Here is a 25,964-nt window from a genome sequence, read left to right as displayed (position 1 = left end):
TCAAAATAAAAAATATTAAGTTGAAATAACTTGTAAATATATAGGTTATGTATGTATAAATGTTGGCAGCACAATTGTTTGAAGACTTTCTTAGAATATCCTATATGCTGTTTCTATAACCAGAAAAGGCAAATATTTGGCATTTTGTAGACAGGCACCAATGTCTCTTTTAAGAAGTAAACATCACACATTTGCAGGTCATGAACATACGTGCTATGCTATACCTACTCTGCTATAATTGGATAATGAGTCTGCAGGGTGACAGGCCAGTAAGCAGATTACATTTTGTCTGTTGTAGACACTGACAACTTCATCAGAATAAGGCAAATATTGCAGTAGATGCTCTCATACTTGGAACAGGTCCTGGTTTAAAATGAACCATTAGGGCAGTGGATCTCAAACTGTTGACAGAACATTAAAAACAAATAATGAGCAATTTAGGACATTGCATGGAGCCGCAAGTAATACCAGAAAATAAATGTATATAATGGTCACAAAAATGTAATATAATTTCATAATGCATATTTTTTCACAAATATAAAATTTAGGTAAACAGTCATAACCATACAAACAAAGTCACAATTTTTTAAAGTTTTAAAACATATAAAACAATGTATAATTCAGCAAGTTTGAACAGTAAACTAAACACTACCAATTATATACAAAAATCATACATATAATCTCAACTAAACACCCAATAGGATTGGATCTCCTGGCAACTAACTCCTCTTTAGCACAATGATATATTATGCATGTGAAAAAGAAGATAATTGGCCTGGTCTATCCAGAGTGCCACATCATTAGTCACTGAATATTTAATCATAATAGCTTACATTTATGCATTTTGGCAAACACTTTTATCTAAACAATGCAACTCACAGTGAATTGCAAGGTATATGCCTACATTTTCTATCAGTATACAGTATATTTTCTCTACATCCAACCCATAATCTTTTGCGCAGCTAACGCAATGCTCTACCACTGAGCTATAATACAGCCACAGGGCCCCATATAGCTAACAGAGATGATTGAATCTCTTCAAAATCTAAAATTGTCCTGTATTTAGCCACAAAGTGACACAGATGGGTCACAGATTAGTCACAGATACAGTGGTTCCTCATATTTTCTATAAAAATTCCTGTAAAAAATTTGCAAAGAGCACATAAAGGGGCATCTCTTTTAATTTTGTAAGCTGACAACAACACCCAACAATATTAAGGCCTTATCTAACTGTCACAACATATAGATATGAAACCTGAATTCAAAGTGATGGACAAAGTGAGGTTTAACTTGGAATAAACTTTTATCACATTTTAAAACTGTAACATAATCAAATGAAACTTTAGACAGGCTATAGGAGTCTGTGTCTTGTGCTATAGGCCAATTGAGCTATATTTTTAGTAACATAAAACTTAATTCATATTTAACAGTACTATATTGAAATCAATAAATGAGTATGCGAAAGAATATTTGAAGGCCAAAGACAAAGTTAGGTGGCTAAGGACATCCGTGGCATGAGCTAGACCCTTTAAAATCAGTTAAGACCATGCAGCAGCCAAATGCATTATTCAGAATATAATTTCATTCATTATTATTTGTTTGTAATTATTTAATCTATCTAATGAAACAGGAAGTTAGGGTGGGACGCTTCAGATTTAAGGGAGCATCTGCTGAGAAGCTTAAGTGCAGCATGATGTCATAAGAAGCGAGACACTGTCCCTGCGGCCCAATTTAAATATATTAAAATAAAATGTGCATGTCCTAAATCGTAGTTCAGTATGTGTATTCTTAAAGTAACTGGATGGTTGGTCTAGTATTTGCAGTGAAACTTTGTAACCCCACTTTCTTGTCTCGGTGTATTTCATCAAACAAGAAACATTTGTTAATTTTTGAGTATTTTTTAAAACCATGCAATCATTTAGTAAAGCCTCTGTGTGAAAGCACACATCTACTTTATCCACTGTCATTACACCTCTGCTGGTCCAGCGCCTTACTTCCTGTCAAACCGATCAGCTGACAGACGCATGAGAAGCAGCCGCCGTGCGCATGCGCAGTGCCCCGCTGGAGGCAGAAGGAAGATGGCGGCGTCCTGAGTTTTCCTACTGAGGGAAGCGCAGTCGGCCAGTTTGGGTACCAGTTTAGGATCACTGAGCTGCAGCAGTCGCGCAAAAAGGAGGGTGGGGGGCCGAGGGACATCACCCTATCGCTTCTGATATCCTACATTCAGGTAAAACATAACGGCGAGAGGTTTTCACTGTATAACATTCATTGCGCTGGAGCTGTGCTGTGATATAAGGCCAGTGGTGTCTGACAGCGTCTGGATACTTTAATATGCAACCAGTATAGTACAAATACTGTTTAGTTTCCCACTATAATACCGTAGTTGACTGTAAAACGGTGATGAACAAATATTAGACCTTTTTTAAACAAAGTACGGACCTTTCAGAATCTGTATGTCATTTTGTGTGGTTTGTTTTTTAATGACACTTATGCAAATACTAAGTTTAAGGTTGTAACTAGTATGTGATTTGCTAGTTACTAATGGTGATGATTTTTAAAAGGTAGTAATCGGTGTGCTAATACATAATAATATGCTTATGCTAACATAATGGGTCTTAAACCGTGACTGCCTTTGAACTTGATGCAGTTTTAGATTTTCTTGCTGTTTGCTCGATGTCAGTTCATGTTTTGGAGCTTGAAACTTAAACCATGCTGTTAAATTGTGGTGTATGTGCAAAGTGTGTTTTATTATTTATTTATTTTAATTGTGCTTAAATGGCATTTTTAAAGGAAGTGCTATCTCACAAAGCCCACCCAGTCTCTACTAGTGTTTCAAGACACTTCCTATTCTTTAAAAAAGAAAGTTATTTAATGCCCTTAAGGATCGTGCTACCACTTGTACGACTCCTGCACACAAGCTCTTCAACTTTATTTGTGGTTAATATATACAGTAATGTATTTATAAAGTACTAGAGTGCATGGTGGTTTTATCGTGTAATTCAGGGCAGTCAGAAAGCATTTGCAGTTGCTAAAATGCATCACTCTGCTTTGTGACGGCCTGGTTTACGAGTCACCCTAAATGAAGAGTCATTTTCATGAAATTTAGTCATCATCAGTTTGGTTTAAATTAGTTAGTTGAAGAAAATACTGACTGCTCTTTGATTCTCACGGTTGCATTTAATACAAGTTGGTGTTTTCCTTTTGACGTTTAGGGTTTTGAAATGGGCACTGACCACATGACTGAGTCATGTGACTGTCATCCTGTAATAAGCTGAACACTGGTCTGTCAAGCTGAGTATATATGATGGACAGGTTCATAATGTGGCATTTTTACAATTTATGCTGTTTTGACATTGAAATTATTCAGTATTATTGTTAACACTTTACAATAAGGTTGTATTTTGTTAAAGAGCACCTATTTTGTTGCTAAAAAACAAAATAATTTTGTGTATTTGGTATAATTAAAATGTTTTGCGTGGTTTAAGTTTAAACACATTATTTCCACATACCGTACATTTATGTTGCTCCAGATATCCTTGCCTTCCTCAAACTGATTTTGTACAAAGCTCATCTATCTGAAAAGCGATGTGTCCCCGATTGGCCATCTTACCAGTATGTTCTGATTGGCCTGAACACCTTTGACGGCAGCCGAAAATGTGACGCTCCTTACTAGGGCTGGGCAAAAAAAATCTATTTTTCGATTAATCGTTTTTTTAAAACGTGGTCGATTCAGAATCGATTCTCAAAGAGCAGAATCAATTTTTTTTTCATAATTTTTTCTGCAAACATTGAACGTAAGATTAACGTTAATCAAATTACTAGTCTTCTTCACTAGATGTCACTCTCTTTTTTGCCTTGCGCGATGTTACCAAGGAGTCTGTCATTCTTTCATTCAGTGCTTAAAATGGCGGTTTTAGGTGCTTCATTGAAGTTGATGCCACCTTCACATTAAAAGTAAGAGGTATGGAAGCATTTTAGATTTCGCAAGCAAGACAACAACGTTAGTGTTGTAGCTTTTAATTTCTTTTTATTAATAACCCACTTGTAAACTTCTGTTCACTGTTATTTTTTTTCAATATAGTATTTGTAGTAAATCTATATTCATTGTGTTGAATCGAGAATAGAAACCGACCCAAATATTGGAATCGGAAATTGAATCGAGAATCGAAATTAAATCGATTTGATAGCTTGTGAATCGAAATTGAATCGATCTGGAACATCTGAATTGATACCCAGCCCTACTCCTTACCATGTTGTGAGGATTAGCTCACAATGCAATACTGACAGGAGTTAATATTGTCTTTACTACCTTACCAATAAGAGCCGAATCTGATAAAAAAAAATGCAAATTACCAAGTTGATAGATCAACTTTGCCAGCGGGGCTTGAGCCGAATGTAACAGATTGGTAAGATAAGAATACTAAAACATAAAAACCACGTCTGCATTTGTGATCGTAGGGACGACAAGCAACAAGCGCTACTCTGCACTGCAGAAACCTCGTGTTTGAATCATGGTTTAGTCAGTAGTAGTCCAAGACTTGTAGTCCAAGAAAGAGATTCACGTTGGAAAAGAAACGCACGTCATCGTTAACTTTGGGATTTGTACCTTTTGCATATCATCAACATGTACTACTAATGCAGTGGTTTTCAAACTGGGGGCCGGGAGATGGTGCCAGGGGGGCCCCAGTTTTATGACATTTTATGAAATACATAAATTTATCATGAATTCTGTAATTAAACCTAAAAAAATAAGGCTACCAACCAAAAGCACTACTTTTTTGTATAATTTAATGTTTTTTTTTATTAAAATGTTGTTTTAGAACGTTTTTTTGTCACAAATTTTCTTTGGGGGGCCGCGAAGTAATGCACCGTGCACAAGAGGGGCCACACGCTGAAAAAGTTTGGGAACCACTGTACTAATGCACACTTGCACACCGAAATCGGACCATTGGTGCTTTTTAACATTAGTTAATTAATTTGCACAAAGTCAACAACAATGAACAATTCTTCTACAACATTATTAACATAGAAGCATTTACTAATGCAAAAAAATTAAAAGTTGTCTTAACATTAGTTAATGCACAATAACATGAACAACTGTATTGGCATATAGCATTACCATAGATTAATAAATGCTGGAGAACTATATTGCTCTTTGTTAGCTTATGTTAGCATTAGCAAATGCATTTACTAAAGTTAACAAATACAAGGGGTTAGCATATTATCTATTTAAATTAAGTTCTGTATAAGTTATTTACATAATATAATATGATACTTTTATATTGCATACATTACTTTTTTGTGATCCCCTTAAATGTGTGTGTGTTTCATGCCAGGGGACAGGCACTGCCGTCTTGTGCAATTCTTTAATTTTAATGCCATGCACCCTTAATACATGCTCAGCATTTTGTGTTATTGATGTCCTGCTGTTATGGGTTAGTTACAGTTTCATAAGAAAGTTATTGCTTTTAATGTCTGCAATGTCCGCATTATTAATTCGCTTAGTTCTGCGTCATATTACACAAAGGAAAATGAAACCGTATTGAAAGTGTGCAGAGAGAGCACAGACAGATAACAAACAGATGCACATTCACTTCTTGATAACCGATGCTGTTGTGTGTGCTGTGTGATGCCTCAATGCAGAATGAAGGAGATCAGGTAAAACCACTTGTATTGATCCATGCTAAGAGCTGGTAAAATTGGTCACATGACTGCATCCTACAATCATTGCTGCTGTTTTTGTACCTACTCAAGTTATTAATGCATTTCCAAGACTGTAATGTATCCTAAATGTTCTAGACTGCAGAATACCAAAGGTTATGTATAAGAGCGAAGCGTCAAGCATTAGACAGATTGGTGAATATTTTTTTGTATCCTGAAAAGGACTTTGGAGTGGTTTCCTGGACAGGGCTTAAGTCTAGTCCAAGACTAAAATGCTTGTTTGAGTTGTGCGAAGGGAAAACAGCACTGACGGATCTTAAAATATATCATTGCCATTGTTTTGTCTCAGATGCACACCAGTATTGCTTTTTGTTAGTCCTGGATTAATCTAAACCCTGCCCCTTTGAGAAATGTATTCAGCAGACTGTATTGCATTCATTTGCTAGTTTTGTCGTTTCCATTTGTTTTCTGAAACTTTGAAATTAAAAGGAAAGCTATAAGAGTAGTTGGAGCAAAAGAACACTGGAAGGAAGGAAGGATGGAGTCAGTCATTTTCATTACTGATGCAGAATGCTGACGGACTCATTCATGTGTTCGACACAGTTCATGGATCTAACACCTCTCAGCACTTTTTGCATTACTTTCTAAATAGCCCCCCTTCTTTTCCCTTCTTTCCTTGGCTTGTTTGTTCAGTGGCAAATGCAATGAATCTGATTCTTTCTCTTTGTTTTGCTGTCCCTCTACTGATAGGTTTTATCATGATTCACCTTTTGTCGTCCTGCTTTTCATGTTTTCCATGGTTTTGTCATGTTTCTCTGTATACAATACATACAAACAGCGTCCAAAAATAAGTAAAAAATGCCCGTGCAGAAAAAATACTGTTACTTAGGAACTGCAGTATGACTTCTTTAAAAGGGTTGTGCGTAATTTAAATCTCACACAATGTTGTATAAACAGCTGGTAATGAAACACTTGTTGCTACTCGTACAATTTTTACTTCAGTGGAATCTACAGAGCTCAATATGCCAAAATTAAAATCGAATCGAATTGAATGTATGAGGAACAAAATTGTGATGATGTAGTTTTACTAAGATCTTCTATATGCAGGGTTTCCCGCAGCACTTTGCAGTTCGGGTGGCCCACCTAAGCTGGGAAACCCTACCACCTTAACAAGGTCGTCCAAAAAAAATAAATAATAATAATTAGCTGCACAACAGGCCATCAAGTGCATTTTAGAGACTAGCGCGGACGAGCTTCACACCGCGAGCGGGAACGAACACCACATGGCCGAAATGAGATAAAGACGTGGTCCATCATGTCTGGAGGATAGCCAGTTAATAAAACGCGTGTCCTTGAGTACTGTAAGTGAACTTGTGTTTTGGGTTTATTTAAGCCTGTTATTGTATTAGTCTATAGTTCTTGCACACTGTAGCTGGTGATTTTGTTGTTTGAGCAACCTGCTAGCTAGGTTGCACGTGCCTGTTGATTTGATATAATTGTTGAGCGCTCTTGCCCACATTATTTATGTGCATTATTTCCACGCAACAGTAGTTACACTCCTTTAAGATAATGTAATTAATAGTGAGAAATAACCAGTTTTTACAATCTTCGCGCTATCATCGTTCGCCAGACGTTCTACAACATCTGCTTTAGTTTGTGTTTATTAACCCTTTAGTTTCACTTCATCACCCAGCTATTCCCGTTAGAGGTATCTATTAAAAACATATAATTCATTAATAATCTATCTAGTATGTGTTCATTTTCTGTCATAGTTTCTTCAAAATTAAGTTTTATTTGAGTTTTTTAAATAAAAATATTGTAATTTTCATCATGACGCGTACGTTTGAGTGCCACGCCCACCCGCCCAATCCTACCACCTTAACTAACAAATTTTCTGTGGGAAACCCTGTATATGCCACATATACATATCTGAATGAAACGCATTAACATGCGAAAAAAACCTAAATACTTTCTAAAAAAACAACATATTTGTGGAAAAAAAAGAAAAATACTGTTCCATGCAAATAAAATATTTTCTGGTTTGTAAATTCCTTCAGTTCCTTCCCATTGTTGGCCCAAATGACTCAATATAAAAAACACAGACTTAACATTACGATAGGCTCAAATGTTAAGAGAGTGCCTTACTTCCTGTTTTCATGAAAACAATCGCATCATAATGACAAAAGCGTGCTTGGTCTTTGATCAATTCAATACAAGTACAGTGTGAGTACATGCGAGTGGGGGAGTATGGAGTGGGGACAGTTGCTCTCGGGCAAGGTTCGGTTTGTTTTGGATAATCTGAGTGCGCCTTCATAGCTTACATTTTAGTCCGGCATGCAAAGCTATTTCCATTATCCAAAGTTATTAAAAGTTTATTTTACATCATATGTTCACTTGTGTAAGAATTATTGATAATGCTTTCCATGTCTAGCTTTTTACTTTCTAAAACTCTTGCCTGCCTCGAAAGCAAACATTTGACTGGAGAGGCATTAAGGATGAGGTGTGGAATCTGTGTGTACAATGTGAAGTGTGCTTGTGCTGAAATTAAGTATTAGTTATTCTCATTGTCTTTCTTTAAAGGGGACAGAGAATGAAAAACCATTTTTACCTTGTCTATGTTGAATAATGGTAGTCTACCCGCATTCACAAACATACAAAAAGTGCTAGACATGCTAAACATCTCAGTCTCATAGAAATTCCTCTTTTAGAAATGTAAGCCAGAAAACGACCCAATCTGAAAAACTGATGCTTATGACATCACAGGCATCTCACTGCCCCTCCACTTTAAAATAATTGGCTATTTTTTGAGTGGCAGCAAAGTCAGCCAATCAGTAATGAGATTGCAAGTTAAGCCAGTAGGGGGAGTCAAATAGGTGCAAAACCACTTGTTTAAAATCCCCCACCCTAATAGAGCTATCTGAGAGAGGTTTTTAGGAAGCTTCTAAGGCATTACAGACCCAAACAAAAAATTTTTTGTCTACATGTCACATCACAGAACAAGGATTAATATGTAGTAGTATGTAGGCCTGAAGAGGCATCGCAATTTGTTGTAGTGTGCATTCGTCGAACGTCTGTGTAAGCGTACGAGTCAAATAAACTATTTGCAAGGCTGTGTGTTCGACTGTGCGCATGAAACGCATTAAACTGAACAAATAAGGATTACTACTTTAGTTTATGTTTAGACTGCGGACAGACGCGAGAGCGCGTGCACGTGAGACAGGGAGAAGCGCAGCTGCTCATGACGCGGCGCGCTGGATTTAGTGGTAGAAGGAGTCCAAGACGCGCGCATTAAGTGCAGGTACGTGCAAGAAGGAATTCTCTCTTTACAAGCTCTCCGCGTAAAGTGAAGCCCACAAACCCTCATGTGAGGAAAAGCATGGATTGTCGGTGTTAATATAAAATTATGATGATAATAATAATAACCATTCGCCAACTATCGTCTTTAGGGGTGCAACGGGTCACAAAACTCACGGTTCGGATCACATTACGGATTTTGAGGCACGGATCGGATCATTTTTCGGATCAGCAAAAAAAAAAGTATGGGAAAATTCTAATAACAAATCCAGAAATTATAAACATTTATAAAAAGAACAAGGTTGCACATTAAGTAAGGTCTAAAATCATTAGTTACAGAAATCAAATGAATAATAACACTGCATTTATTGTATTAATTAAATGTAATTATTATTTTTTTAAAGCTTCAGAAGTGATTTTCTCTTTGTCTTGGGTTGTTTGATTAACATTAATGACACAGACTTAAGTAGGTCAATTGAGCTTACTGTCTCTTTAAGACCAAATGTGCACAGACTGCATCTCTCTGTTTGTGCACTACCGAGTCCCCTTAAACGAGCGCACAGACACAGACAAAGGGTGAATTACAGACGGCGCAGCATTACAGTCGTCCCACATAAAAACGTTACGTTGTTTTTCATTGCTCTATTAGCCAAATGTATTTTAATACACTACAGTATGAGAGAGAGTAGCGCAACTCTCTGAAATTTAAACATCAAGAGTTCTGATCTTTGAAGGATGATTACGTCTGACTCGAGCTGGACCGGACGCATTTAACCGCACGCGTGCGTTTGTGCGTAAAGTAAACTGATCACTTTAGCGCCGTTTTGCAGTTAAACTGTTTAAAATCACTTGAATGTTAACATTTGCAAACCTTTATAACACTTACAAATTATAAACTTTCCCTATTTAAATTTGCGTATTAATCCGCGAATCACATGCGAGCCGAACCGTGGGTCGTGATCCGTACGGATCACGGATCAACTGCGATCCGTTGCACCACTAATCGTCTTGACTATCGCCATGAAAGCCTGCCATTGGCGATATGTCTGAAGATCGTCGATACACGATACTATCGTCTATCGGCACAACCCTACTAACAACATACACATAAAAACTAACTATACTCCAGGCTTTAGTCAGTTTGTGTCATAAATTGTCCCTGAAACCATGGCATCCTTTTTTCTACTAGAATTTGCTAAATTTCCTTCTGCTTGGACTCAGTCCCAACCTCATATATGTGCTCATATACGATCTCTTTGTCATCTTTGCACTAAGTAAATCCACTTTATGTTTAAGTTGACATCTATTCTCTTTCAGTTAGAGACTATGACCCTCTTTTTTTTTTCACAGGCCCTGCCTGAAGATGAACGTCCTCAAGGAGAACAAAGACTTGGCCTGTTTCTACACAACCAAGCACTCCTGGAGGGGGAAGTAAGTGCCTCATTCTGCTCCTCGGCCTCGCTCTCTGTTACCATGATACATTTCATTCAGGGGGAACTCACTTTTTGGATTTCATGAATGTGTTTTTGATCTAAGGCTTTAGTGAAACTTAGCCGTGCCTTGCAGGAAAACATGCTATACTATCATGTGTGATGATGATAAAGGCCCACGTACCACCTACAGGATATTGATGGCCTTTTGATGGTTTCATGTGCATATTACACATAATGGCAAGACATTTCTCAAAATGGCGAGAAATCCAAAATTGAACTTTTGTTAGAATCTTTGACATTGAATCTTTGAAAGATTTGAAAAGCTTTAATTTAGGGAAGTTCTTTGCAAGTAAATACAAAGAACACATTTTGCTCTGTGAACGTCACATAAAACAGGAAAGAACTGTAGTTGTTCATTTAACATGGCAGCTTCTTCTCTAAGTTGGTGCTTCACACCTCCGTTGAGGACGAGATTTTATGCTGATAGATAGTAAAAAGCGTGGGTACATGAGTACATTGTATATGCTTGCCTATATTTCAATAGACACTGATCTCATTACTTTCCTTTTTACTCCTGACATATTTTGATGACTATCAATCTTTTCTTTTTTATTAATGTATGGATGGAAACTGTAGGTAACGCTGCCTGATGGACTGGCCTGGATTTATTTGATGTGAATGAAAGCGTAGTGGACCTTTATAGGGTTATTGAGATAGTGTGTGATGTGTTGTGAGAGAGATGAAGGGAGCTGTCTGTGAATTAATTGTTAGTTCATTAATGGGCCTTGAAATGAATTAAGATGAACACAGAATAAGATTTGGTCTTACTGCCATTCAGATCGGGCAAAGGTCACCATAGTAACTGTTTACAGGGATGAGAATTTGCCAACTGCTTCTCCAAACCCTCACATTTCATTTGTGTGTAAAGCATGCCGACAGTGTATGTCTTGTGGTCAAATATATATAAGTCTCAATGCATGATTAACCAAGAAAGAGTCTAAAGGTTTAGTTGTATGTTACATAGCCTACCTTTCATTTCTTATTCTAACTCTGTGTAACTTCTCCATGTGGGGTACAAAAGGACTTTGGAGTGATTGTAAACAATGCCTTTACATACAGTGAAAGCGAATGAGGGCAGATAGCATGTCAATATGCATTGCAGCAGGCATATCAGTTATGCCTGACATCATTGGTTTATGTTTTCCAGCCAAGTTTGTGCCAAATTTAAATATGCTTTAAGTGCGAATTAAATTTGAGAACTGCAGTGGAGGGGCTTGAACAATGGCTTATGTTTCGGTGCTATTGTGTGGCTTTAGACGATGTAGAATGTAGTACATGAAGTTGTATGAAATATGCATATTTTATGATGCCTTTGTCATATTTTGTGGGCTCTGCAGCATTGTTTATATAAAAATTTCTGATTCATGATCGTGAAAAAAGTCCAGGTAATGAAATGAAATTTATTAAGGATTGGATGTAGCGCCGTTTCACCGTAATACATGAGAAGCATAGCAAGCATCATTGGCCCAACACTAAAATTTATAAAGAGTTTTGTAGGCTTCTTTCTTCACAGAAAATGTTGGCTGGCCAAGTAATGGGTAAGGAATAATTGACAATGGGTCGTTGAATTATTCGAAAATAATGCACACACAAGGTGGTAATTATTTTCAAATAACTAAAATTTTTGAATTATTTCACTTACCATGGTTACCATAGACATTGCTTTGGTGGTTATTTTCAAGACATTTGACAGGTTAGGTGTGTGTTTAATCCATCCACATGGAACATTTCTAACCTGTAATAGAGATACATCTTCAAAGGTCACGTTCTTTCTGATCCCATTTTTTAAACCCTAGTTAGTGTGTAATGTTGCTATAATAGCATAAATAATACCTGTAAAATAATAAAGCTCAAAGTTCACTGCCAGGCGATATATTTTCTTTAACAGAATTTACCTTTCAAAGCCTACAGCGAACGGCCGGTTTGGACTACAGTCCTCTACTTCCTGCTTTAATGACTTCAGTAGAACAGTTTATTGACTAAACTCCGCCCACAGGAATACGCCAGTCGCCAGCTAAGCTAACCGCAAGCTAAGCTGCTATCGAATCACAACACACTAAACAAACTACACAATCAGAACTCGATATGTATTTCTAAAGGAGGGACTTCAAAGAACAAGGAAGACATCAGCCCGTTTTGAGGACAGTGAAAACTGCGCTATAAAGATAAGTAAATTGTGTGAAAAATACAGCTTGAAACATGAACACGTTATATTGCGAACTGTAAACACAACCAAATCTTCAAATACACAGAAAGAACGGGCCCTTAAATGTTGAACTTTGAACATTGATGGCTAGTTTTGTGAGTAGTTAAATGTTTAAAGTATAGTGTACATGAACGTATTCAGTCTTGACAAGACATAAACTGATGAGCAACCAACTACATTTGAGCTGAGTTTGTTTAATATACTAGTGTGGACCTCTAATACGTCCCTATTTAATACAACGGTTTGACTGACACAGCTGAGGCTTAAGTCAAGATTTTGTGGTATAATCTTGTCTTTATGTGGAAAAAATGAATAGGTGGTTGGAGGGACGTGCTTCATAGTTTCCTAATAACAGAAGTAAATGTCATACAGCTATTTAAATAAAAAAAATGAGGCCAGAACTGAAAACCAAACCAAATGGCTGACAATTTCACCTTGGGGTAAATCTGTACAGTAGACAGACATCCTCTGGCCATATGTAGTACCATCAATCAGCTCGGCCGGGGCTGTTTACTGCTAATGTATTGTTATGTCACATGTTGTACTGTACTCTTCCTCATAAAATGCTTTTAAAATTGATTATGACACTTTTCAAGCAGTGTTACACCACAGAAAGGCAATATACAATATAAGCTCTATTGACCAAGTCTATAATGGCAACTTAACGCCAATGTCCTGCAACAGATATATAGCCCTACATATGTTCATGTTTACACTAGACATATGATACTCTGTTAGTATATTAAACAATAGCTTGTAGTTTAGTAGTAATTTTCTCAGAACTTACATTCTAAATTCTGCTGGGTATATATTGAACCAAACACATATTGGGTTAAAAAAATAAACTAATGGTAGGTTGTAGGGATGGGCAATATAAACAATATGCAATATAAACGATAGAAAATTGGCATACGATAGAGATTTTAAATCTATTGCACTATCGCGATAATGCGTGTTAATGAAACAATCTACCCGTGAACTTTAGAGCCACGAGCTGCAGCCGAATAAACATGGATGAAAGCGTCAGCGAAACAGAGGAACTCGTGAAAAAGACAGATGCAACATCTATTTTTTGGATTTAAGCCATAAGTTACATAAGTTAACTGCTGCTCCACGCGCGAAATTGGCATTATGGTCTAGTAATTGTGAAACATGCATATATATATGTTTTTTAGCAGATAGATCTTGTCGGCTTTATCATTTTAAAAGTAGATCACCACACAAAAAAGTCTGGACACCCCTGACGTAGATTGTGTCAGGCAAAAGTTCCAGCTAAGAGAGGTAACAAGACTAATCTGGCCATAACGGTTTACTTTTACTTACTTTTTTAGCAGTTTGGCTTTTGTAAGGGTCTATATAACCTGTTCTGAAACAAGTCTATTGAAATTATTATATCGCAATACATATCGCTATCGCAAGAGGCTGCAATGTATAACGCAATATGGATTTTAGGCCATATCGCCCATCCCTAGTAGGTTGTTTCAATGCAATGCTGTTTTTTTAAACTCATGCATACCCTTTATAACCCAACATATGTTCTGTCCAATATTTACCCAGCATTAGGTTAAAAATAACCTTTATCGTTTTGTTCAATGATACGTTCTGATAGATCCACTAAATACCTGCTATAGGATCTATCTGCTCTGCCCTAGTCACTCCCTTTATGATGACTGCAGGATCAGGTGATATGATTACCTTATAGTATCCATGATGTCATTTGCCCATAATCTCTTTCACAGTTATCTTCGCTGTAGACTTCAACCTGAGTTTGATTGTCTGCACCAGAGAAATGTTTTAATAAAGTCATCCAGCTGTGTATTTCACTCTGCATGTTGGGTCCACTGCTTGGTTGGCCTTGAATTGTTCATCATGGGTGATGATAGCATCTGAGCTGATGATTCAGCTATTGGACAGTATTGTCAGCACACAGCAGACCCAACCGGTCTATTTAAATGTATCCATTCATTGCATTTTCGGCATTTCTTCTGCATTGCACCTGTTACAGGCTGTGAATAATACAATTTTAATCAGTGGTAGCTTTTCAAGTTTTGTGAAAGTTTAATCTGGATACTTGAATTCAACACATTAGCTTTGTTGGAAATGCAATAATAACTTTACACTATGTACTGGTATTATCCTGTTATAGCGATAGTTTCATCTCAAAAACATTTGTATTTACATGTTATTATACTTGAGAAATGCTGATATTGGTGCTATGGTATTTCAAACATATTTATCAAATATGCTGGAGATTGATGCGTAGGAATTCTACATTTGAAGCAGTTGTTAAGATTGAAAGAAGACCCCGTGAATAATTAGAAAGGTCCAGCCATATTGTGGGGTTCAATAGATGCTATACTTGTTAAGATGCTATAGATGTTAAAAGGCATAGACTATGAATAATTAACTGGTCTTGTGACTGGTCTTAGTCGGTCAGTATTGCTTTGCAAGGTCATAAAGGGAGAGAGAATGGAGACTGGGCGGAGAGATTAACCGGTACCAAACAACTCTTGAATATTTTTTGCACTTTGTAACATGCAGAGTATGCATATTTTTTAAAACATAAAATACTTATATCTTATTTTACAAATTGTGAATACTGTTTTTAAGAAAAAGTAGGCATTGAGCAGTATGCTATTGTTTCAATCAGGACATAGCTTTTAAAATCAACACTGTATTTCCAACCACAGATATCTGAGCCAAGGTCATCTGCACACATTTACTCTACTCAGAGGTTGCATTTTTCCAAGCTTTGTAATGTACCTAATATAACTAATATTACCCCAAAAGCTTTGTGCAAGGTTTACATTGAGTGTTTGTCAGCTTTGTAACACAAGAGCTAGTGTTGAAAACGTCTCATCCTCTCACATACAGATGGTTTGCAATGGATGATCTCTCATCGCTAAGACAAAAGCTTAATGCAGTGCTCTCTGATTGGTCATGGGATAAACAGATGGCTTTATTTTTAAAGACACACGTCCACACATACACATTGTATTTTATTATCTGTCTGTCTTTGCTGGGTTAAGCCTCAGCAAACAATATCCACAGACTAAGCTACTTTCTGTTCATCTCATTTGGTTAATTCACTCACTGCCAGTCTACATTAACTTACAGTATCTTCATTTTACAGTATCCTAATTTTAATTAATTGCACTGATTTATTTACTTTTTGAAATTTTATTTAGCATGTCTACATTATGGGCCCTATTTTAACAATCTGAAACACAAGTGCGAAGTGCAAAGCGAAAGTGAGTTTGTGGGCGGATCTTGGGCGCTGTGTTATTTTCCCGGCGGGAGAAATAACTTTTGCGCCAGGCGCAAATCAATAAGGGGCTGGTCTGAAGTAGGTTCATTATTCATAGGTGTGGTTTGGGCGTAACGTCAAATAAACCAATCAGAACGTCATCCAACATTCCCTTTAAACGCAAGTGCGCAAGTTTCATGGCGGGTTGCTATTTTTATGACGGATTTACCAGGCGCACGCCAGGAGCGGTTCACAGCCGAGGAGACCCACGTTCTTGTAAGAGCAGTCAAAAACAGAGAAGTTGTTTTGTATGGGGATAGGAGAAACCCGCCCAAATCAGCGTCGGTTAAACAGGCGTTGGAGGAAATAGCCACAATTGTCTCATCAGCTGGCATCCCCAGGACGTTGCGCCGCAAGCGCTACAATGATGTCAGGAGACGGGGGAATCTCAAGCTTGCCAGCATAAATCGGCCACGCCGTGTAACGGGAGGTGGATCTGCCTCTACATAGACGCCAGCAGAGGACATCGCTGCGTCCACCCTCACCGCTGAAAGCCAAGAAACGCAAGCAGTCCAACCCCAAAGTACCCTTACAAATCAAGTTCACATACATTAAGGTTTCTTATGAAAACATTTTAATTATTATTTACATAAAATAAATTTAATACAGCCACACAACAAACTTATGAAAATATTTTAATCGTTATTTGCATGAGAATTTTTTAATGCAGCCACACAAAATAAATAAAAACTATCACCTCGATGCTCAACACAATGATTTCCCTTATCTCACGTGTTAAATATTTTTTACTGTAAATATTTATGATTTGCAAAAAATAACTGTTGCATCTGTGTAGATTAGATAAGCAAAGTGTGTGCGCCACTGACTTTAGACTAGTTTTTTCTGGTCAGTGGCGCAATTGTTTTTTGAAACTGCAAAATAGCATCAGGGATGGTTTGCGCCTCCTTTTTTGCGCTGAACCGCCCGGGGAGCGCAAGTTCATTCCCTAGTTTGCCGACGTGCGTCTATGGAGGGAAAAACCCGCTGTGCGCCGGTGGAAAAATACGAATGATACATGCGTCACTGACAAAGTCAATTGCGCTGGGTGCAAGATAGGGCCCTATATGTCAGTGACGAATATACTTTGAAATGCTTTGTGTGAGGCAATGTATACAAGTGTTCAATATAATATTAATATAAAGAACAAGAAAAAATACATTTTAAGGCTATCACAGAAGTAAAATAAAATATAGAAAAAAATAAAGGGTGTAGCATTTAAGAGAAAAATATTTATTATTGTTATAGACTATTGTATAGCACATTTTATATTTATTTAAATTTACTATTACATATCTTTTTGATGCACCGAAATGAAAATTCTGGGCCAAAGCCGATATAAAAAATTCTGGATGCACTTGGCCAAAAACATTAATTGTAACATTCATTTAATGAATCTAAGTTGGACTACAAACCAATAAAACAATCAAACTTTTTTGAAAGTAGCACACCAAAATTTTATGAAAATAAAACAAAATTAAATATTTCTCATTTAGTTATATGCAACTGAATAAAATTTAACAGCAGTATTTCTAAATAATGTAAAGTTTTTGTCTTTCGGCCGAAATGCAATTTTTGTCTGTGCATCCTTAACAAATTTAGTATACATCAGTAATGTGGTAGTGTCTAGGGATGCAGCGGATGTTCAGGCCAAAATATTAAAAAAAGCATTTCTCAGACACTTTTATATGCTTCTATGCTCCCAACATGTTTGTTGCATTTATAAAGCATGCACGCCTTTCACTCTACACTGGTTGTTATTTGATTGCATTATCCAAAACTTTATTGTTTATTGAAATTTATTTGGCCTTTTCACTTCAATTCGTCCGAACACCGAAAATGCTTTTAAAGTATCAGAGAAATGCTTTTTTCTATTTTCGGCAGAATAGTTTTGGTTCCCGAAATTTCAGTGCGTCTCTAGTGTCCTTATCTAAAGGAATACAATGGGACATTCATAATAGTCCAGACGCATCTGCAATATATTTGCGTCTCCTGGATTGTTAGCAATGTGAAATTGGTTTTTGGCTTTTACCTTTTTAGCTTCTAGTTAAGACTTTTGCTGTAGTATGCTGAATTGCTGACTTTGCAAATGACTTTGTTACAGTTGTACAATATAAATGTTTTTGAAGAACTGAATTACAGCACTTCTCTTTATTTGTTCATCGTGGTCAATTCATATGCAATTGATTTCACTTTCCGTGCGTAGCTCTTTTCTTCCTGTGACAGCATTAATGTTTTTATTTTCTTGCCTGTAGAACTAGTGTTGCCGGTTAAGCTGAACCTCAGGCGCTGTCTTTTATAGCCCTTTATGCTCCACGTATGTGTAATAAGATAATGCAGAATATGTGTGTGGGTGGTGAAAGGTGCTTTTGAAGCTCTTTTTGTGTCTGTTGGGCGTTTCAGGTTTGTTCGTGCACGTGTATGATCCTGATGATTGACAGATTTTAGCACTCACTCAAGTTGCATTTCAGTATACGCAAGGAAATGCGTATTTGCAATCAGTTTGACCATTTATTTAAAATAGGTGTATTGTTATTGGACAGAATCACAGTGCAGTTGAGTTTTTGTAAATGTGTATTTAGAAATGTCTCTTCTATCTGAATACTTGCAAGTCTTATGGTCTAGTCTCTTAGGACGGTTTCACATTTGGTGCGATTGCCTGGTCCGAACCAGAGTTCGATTGCTCCCCCCTCCCCATTCCCCCCATGGACTGTGTTCACATATTATTTTTGCATCCGAACCGCGGTACGCTTGCATCATCAAGCTGCAGCCGGCGCGTTCTCATGTTGCTTGGTAACCGCTGTAAACGAGAAGACGACAAGAGATGGGCTGCGTCCCAAACCGCATACTTCCATACTACACTGTAAAAAAATTCCGTAGAAATTGCAGCTGGGTTGCCGGTAATTTACCGTAGATTTAAACTTATGTTTTTTACTGGCAATATTTTGTTCAAAGTTAAATGAACATGAAACATTTACAAGTCTTTGTCTTTACAGAGTAAAACTAAAAAAACAGCATCAAGCAAAACATTCTGAGAAACAAAATCTGAAGCAAAAAACAGAAAAAGGTTGATGATGATTTCTGGTTCCCAGAATGCTTTGCATGAGGCTGTAATTGTATAGTTTTATTCTGTAAAGATAAAGACTTGTTAATATTTAAAATGTATTTAACTTTGAACAAACTCTTGCCAGTAAATAACATAAATGTAAATCTACGGTAAATTACCGGCAACCCAGCTGCAATAACATTGTAATTTCTACGGATTTTTTTTACAGTGTATATAGTAGGCGAAAAGCACTACTTCTCGTACTCTTTGCCTACTATATAGTATGGAAGTAGGCGATTTGGGACGCAGGGATGATTTCTGAATGCCTCCGCAAAAATTGACGTCGGCGGACAGCCCGTTGTCATCGAAACGACTTTAGTATGTTTGGGGCAGACAGACGAAAGTGCGTTTCTGTATTATTTCTTTGAAAACAAAACCAAAGGTTTAAAAAAATAAGAACAAAACTCAAGCAAGGATTCTATGCATTTTGTTGTCAAGGTAAGTGCACGCACACAAACACACACAGACCACCCTTTTTAAGCGGACTCGAGTACGTTTCGCGGGTGCGCACCCGAGTTCGGAAGACAGCGTTCACATCATCCAAATGTACCGAACTCTGATGTCAATCGAACCCGGGTGCGCACCAAAAGTGCTAATGTGAAAACGCCCTTAGAGGCTGTTTACACTTGGCATTAACATGCGTTTTCATCAATCGGATCACAAGTGGATGACGTTAATGCCAGGTGTAAACGGTGTTTAAAACGTTTTGAGCTCGTCCACTTTCGCCCACTTTCAACCACATTCAGAGGTAGCGAAAACCTGTTTCGATCGGATTGCTTTTGTAGTGTAAACGCACATGTGGTTGAATGTGTTTGAACAGCCACACGGACCGCCTTCTCTCCGCCCATTTATTTAATCTGAGGTACTGAAAACAAAGTTTTACATCTTTTCAGACTTTTGGCGCGAACACACCTTGTACAGCGCTATTTTTAGCTTTTCATTGATAACTAAAGCGTCTGATCTCCGCAGTTTTATTTTCCAAGCGTGTGAAAATTGCGTGATCCTATTTCATCAATTCCGCTGAAATATCAGAGAAAGCTCTAACATATACACGTACTAAACACTGTGCAGCATGTTTACTTACAAGACAAGCAGTGGACTCTAACATAATATTAGTTTGCGTCCATATAAACTCATCATAAATTAAATGACAGCGGAGAGACTCGCCCACAGTCTCGACAGACCACCCCCTCACAGTATTCAGGACAGAAGCGGTCGAAAGTGGACAAAAGAGACGGATTTAAATACCAGGTATAAACATAATGTGTCTCTCTTGTCCACTTGTGATCCGATCGATGAAAGCACATCTTAATAATACCATGTGTAAACAGACCCTTATTCTCCAGTTGTTATCTTAAATTCTCAGCTGTACATACTTCTTATTTATACCACATAGTTTGTGTGTTTGTGTTATGATTCAGGTCTCCTGGGTTCAGAAGAAGATGCTGGGTACTGGAGTTATATCCATGTGACAGAGCAATATAATCCACTGAATGCTTATACACTGTTTTCTCAGTGATGACATCAGAGCAAATGGTTGTTAATCCATTGACTTTGAAAAGTGAATTAACTTAATGCAAACCCTGGCAGAATGTGAAGTCACAAATTATCTGCCCTATTTAAGATATGTGCAATTTAATATGTGCAATTCAAATGTCATTGAAAGTGACTGATTTGGTACTGAAGTACTTCATCATAGGACAGTTTGAACATTGCTTTTGTGGAAGAATGCAGAAGAGATAATGTGCATTTTCTTAATTTTTATTTAATTTACTGTCTGTGGATCTGTTAACTTTACCCAAATGTTCAAAACCCAAACCTTCATATTTGGAAAAAATTGTCTCTTTGGTCCATTTGTCAAAAAATGTGAGCAGAAAGATCATGTGTGACAGTATCTCACATCTTCAGTCCTCCTCGGTTTTTGCTTCTGTAAATAGACCAGTTAATGCCTGGGACACACTGGACGATTTTTACATCCTAAACTATTTTAAATCCATGAGCTACGACAGACATAAGGACAGTATAAAGTGATTGTTAACAACATAATCCTCAGAACGCAGTCAACGCACACACTAGAACATTCAACCAGCCTGCGAGATCACACACGTGATGACTGTAGTAAAGATTTCAAAGTGACGCGAGATCTCACAGAAATGCGAAATCAAACATGACTTGAGAAAAACAAATGTTGTGCTAGTTCTTGCATGAGACATTATAAAGGCACTTCTAAAAAGTACTGTTGACATTGTTGTCCAAGTCGATTTTCTTTCTCAATACTCCTATTTCATGTCATGCTTGTGGGTTTCTTGTTTCAGCTATAAACGCATGCAACATCCGGTTGAAGCTTACACGCTCTCATTGGCTATTGCAGCTGTCATGTACTTTAGGAGACAGCACGATCAAGAGTTGTTAATATCGATTTGGGCTCGGGGAGGCTCTGATCCGATTGAGAGCAGCATTATAATAATAGTAACACCACACACACCGTAGGACAAAAATTCGGATGCGATAAAACACTAATCGGGTAACGCCCCCTTCCAGTCGCCAAGGGGGTAAATCGGGCTTAAAATTTTCATGTATGGCCAACCTAAATTACAGGGTTCCCAGTTCCCACAGGTCCTTGAAATCCTTGATAGTTTTTGAATTTGGGGAAAAAATTCAAGGCCCTGGGAAGTTTTTGAAAAAATACATACATAGATACAGGTCATTGAAAGTGCTTGAATCTATTTTATGCAAGAAGTTTTCTGGAAAAAAATCCATATTATTCCCTGTGTAGTGTAGGATGATATAAAAATTCTAGACTTTTTAAGCACACGTGCTAAACTGTTCGCTTTAAATGCTTATATCTTCTGTATGCGAATGTTGATTCATACCAAAATGGTTTTTTGAATAGTTGTTTGACAAATGAAAACGTCTCTGGTTATGTATGTACTGTTGTTCCCTGAGAAGGGAACGAGGCGCTGCGTCTCCCTTGCAATACTTCCTGCGTCCCTGTAACGCCGTCTTTGGCAATATTTCAGATAGTGATATACTTCCTGGCTCCCGCGTCACCCTGTCTTTGTTGTTAACTCTTTCACTGCCAGCGTTTTTAAAAAAAGTTGCCAGCCAGCGCCAGCGTTTTTTATGATTTTCACCAAAAAAGTTTAATGTCTTCCAGAAAATGTTCTTCTTTAAATATATAAACATACAATATATCAAATGAAAGAACAGACCCTCTGCTTTCAAAAAAAAAAAAAACGTTTCTTCCTACCTTCAGTGGTTCTTTTGTAATCAGCTTTTGAACATGGGTAGGTTTCTGCAAAAACACCACATTTTGAGCAAAAAGCAGAGATAATTCCATTTTTATGACGGACTTTTCATAGAGATCCCATTCAGAGCGATCTTTAAAACAGACACGGACATGCAGCCGCTTGCCATAGGGCAATACTTCCGGGTTTAAAAAGTTGCGGAAGGGCGCCACCTGGTGGATAATAGCGGTATTGCGGAAAGACGGAAAATCTCGTCTTTGGCGGGGAAGCGTTTTCTCTCAATTGACGAGATATCTTAATTGACGAGATATCTCGTCAATGGCGGTGAAAGAGTTAAGCCTCACCCCATTGGTTGAATTTGATATACACATTCAGACGCACTTACCCCTGGAGGCGTCCCCAAAGTGTCACCGCAGTGACGTAACGCGTGTTCCCTCGAAAAAGAACTGTAACAATGTATTTTAAAAGGTAACACGATGTAACCTTGCTCTCACTTGAAATGTGTCAACACATTTAGTTCTTGAATTTGAGGGTCTTGGACCTGGAAAGTTCTTGAAAAGTCCTTGAATTTGAAGTTTACTAAGGTGTGGGAACCCTGAAATGAACAAAAAAGGAGATGTAAACACAGGCCAAACCCCATAATTATTAAATCCACTGCTTTCCTTTCCTTAAAATTGTGCAACATGTACTTCTAAAAACTGATGGGCAATAAAATGAAGAAATGCCATAGGCTTAATCATTAAGTATCATATAAACCATTTGTAGAGGCAAATCGTACACTGTCGAACACATAACCAGCTGTATTTGCTGTAATGTCCAGTTTTTTATTTTACAAATCAATGTGTGTTATTTTTGTTGACCGACTGGCTAAAGTATCAGTTTGAGGACACAGCTATTAAAATGTCCTTTTCTTTATTTCTCAGGTACAAACGTGTTTTCTCCGTGGGGACTCATGGCATCACCACGTATAATCCCACAACGTTAGAAGTTACAAACCAGGTAATCCCATTTTTCTCAAAAATGCATTCACACAAGAATGTGTCTCAAATGTTTAATGTTGATTTTAAAACATAAATCATAAGTATTTTGTCTGGATTAAAATGATTTGGTCAATTACTTTCTCCTTGTCTTACTGCAGTGGCCTTACGGGGATATTTGCGGCATTACCCCGGTTGGTAAAGGTCAGGGCACCGAGTTTAACCTCACTTTTCGAAAGGGCAGCGGGAAGAAGTCGGAAACGCTCAAGTTTTCCACGGAGCATCGCACAGAGCTGCTAACAGAAGCACTGGTGAGAGGCGACACCACTTTTATCTTACATCTTTTCTTCTGTATTGTGAATCATCAACTGAAGACATCAACTTATGCTAATGGTCTATATTCTGTGATATTATCTTGTTTAATGAAGTTTATTTACAACGTTGCATTGTCTCAAAGCAGCTTTACATGAAAAAAGAAAACCAGAAATACAGAAACATTATTAAATAGTATCTAATATAACAATCTTAGATTACTAATATATTAGTACGAATAGATTATTGTGGGAAGTATGTTGCATTTTAACCCTTTCCTTAGAGAAGCTGGTTAATTTAAAACGACTTGCTTGACACAAAATAGGTGTTGTGGGTTACACTTTATTTTAAGGCGTCACTGTTACATTTTAATTATATATTTAAGTACTAAGTAATAATCATCAACAACATGTACTTACTGTAGGGTTGGGGTTAGGATTAGGGTTTGGTTTAGGATTAATTGCTCGTAATTATGCATAATTAACTGCTATTACTATAATAATTACATGTAACATGTGTAACAAAGACACCGTAAAATAAAGTGTTACCGTGTTGTGTCAAAGCTTACAGTCTGAACTTTGCACACAAGTGGTGTGACCATCAGAGTGGTCCTAAGTTTTTGTTTCTTTTAGTTGATAATAGGAAATAATATAAGTTAAGGATAATGTAGAGGCAGCGGGTTGTTATCGCAGAAATAAGCTGATACGAAGCAGAGGTTCTTGTATCACACTGAAGGGGGTTATTTTGGGATAACAAGCCTGTATATTATCACACTTATTACATGGCTATTTACCTAATAAATAAGGTAAGAATCATTAAATATTGATTTTAAATATTTTACTAGCTAATTTTTTATGTATGCAGACCTTCTTCGAGGAATGCCCATTTACTTTCGGTGTTAAGAAGACAAGACAAGACAGTTCAGTTCAGTTCAGTTCAAATGTTGCGAACACACTATTTGGTTTAATTATTTGTAAATAAAATGTTATATGTGTTATTAAAAGACATTTTTACATTTAATTTTGTGTAGTATTAAACTGTATCTGTCAAAATTATTTGCAGTATCCGGGTAACCATTTGTTATTAATTTCACGCGGTTGTTATCTTGGAATAACATGCGTTGGGATGTTGTGACTGGCCAATCAGAATCAAGCATTTAGAGTGCTGTGTAATAATCATATACTGCATCCTATCCGTGGTATAAGCGAAATAATTGACTCCGGTCCTTTGAATTATTTGAAAATAATGCACACCCGCGGTATGACGGCACGACGCTTGGGTGTGTGTTATTTTCCCGTCATTAATTATTCCTTGGTTTTAGTAGTTTATTATTAACTCTGTTAATAATAAAGTTTTTTGTGATGCGATGAAGGAAATATAACATTTTCTAAGGAATAACTGAGAGCCTCGTTGACTAAATTGGGATGTCTTTCTGCTCTGCAGAGATTCAGAACCGATTTCTCTGAGGGGAAAATTACTGGAAGAGTGAGTATATACAGTAGTCCTACCTTATGTATGTTCCTATCTTGGAGTTTGCAATGTTAAAATGATGCAATGTTAGAGATTTTCATAATTTATACATAAAACAAAACTAAATATAAATGTGGTCTCCTTTATAATAAAGACCCCGGTTGCACCCAATATGTAGAGCTTTTCTGAATAGAAAAGACAATTGGGGCCTGAAAAACTTAAAAACAAAGATGTAAATGAGCTATAGATTTGTTTAGTGTTAATGTAAGGCAGTGCTGTGCACTTCTGTATCTGTGTCTGCTATATTATCATCATCCATTTTAATGCAGCCACATTCCTATTAATTATAACAGTCATTACATACATGACATAACATGTCTACAAATTGAAATTTGCATGGTAATTTGGGTTTAGAGAACAAACACTTAATTTTTTTGCTTAGTTTTATAGTAGAAATGTGACTTAAAATTTATTATAAATGAAAAGTTGTCAACATCTTTGTATACAGACAGTTAACAGTATATACATGTTTTTAGGTTATCTGAAACTAATCCTTGTGTATTTTGTCAGCGCTATAATTGCTATAAGCATCACTGGAGTGACACACGGAGGGCGGTGTGTTTAGAGGTCACACCGGGAGGCATCGATCAGATTGATCCTCAAACCAACCGGGTGATCTGTTCCTATGACTACCGCTGTGTTGAAGGGTTCGCCGAGGTCACCGATTACCAGGGCGGCTTTTGCATTCTTTATGGAGGCTTTGGTAGATTGGTATGTCTGGCTCTGTACAGTTTTCACAGTCATACAGTGCTTGAAAAATGTTTGATGCTTTCCTGTAACTCAGCTGGTAATGCATGGTGCTTGCAAGGTCAACGCCATAGGTTCAATTCACA

At 37.2% G+C, this 25,964-nt stretch overlaps 1 protein-coding gene across 5 annotated transcripts in view; it reads left to right on the top strand.

The window, feature by feature from the left end:
• The first annotated feature begins 2,049 nt into the window (after window positions 1-2,049).
• LOC135785422 (dnaJ homolog subfamily C member 13) overlaps window positions 2,050-25,964 on the top strand; it is a 56,507-nt gene continuing 32,592 nt past the window's right edge. For all 5 annotated transcript variants that reach the window (XM_065294843.2, XM_065294841.2, XM_065294840.2 and 2 more), the window contains exons 1-6: window positions 2,050-2,227; window positions 10,306-10,386; window positions 23,236-23,311; window positions 23,451-23,600; window positions 25,045-25,086; window positions 25,642-25,842. In XM_065294843.2, coding sequence (XP_065150915.1) covers window positions 10,319-10,386; window positions 23,236-23,311; window positions 23,451-23,600; window positions 25,045-25,086; window positions 25,642-25,842 — 537 coding nt within the window. In that variant the 5' untranslated portion in view covers window positions 2,050-2,227; window positions 10,306-10,318. The remainder of the gene's footprint in view (window positions 2,228-10,305; window positions 10,387-23,235; window positions 23,312-23,450; window positions 23,601-25,044; window positions 25,087-25,641; window positions 25,843-25,964) is intronic.

Source organism: Paramisgurnus dabryanus, chromosome 22 (genome assembly GCF_030506205.2).
Source record: "Paramisgurnus dabryanus chromosome 22, PD_genome_1.1, whole genome shotgun sequence".
Classification (NCBI taxonomy): Eukaryota; Metazoa; Chordata; class Actinopteri; order Cypriniformes; family Cobitidae; genus Paramisgurnus; species Paramisgurnus dabryanus.
This window is presented reverse-complemented; position numbering and strand designations above follow the sequence as displayed.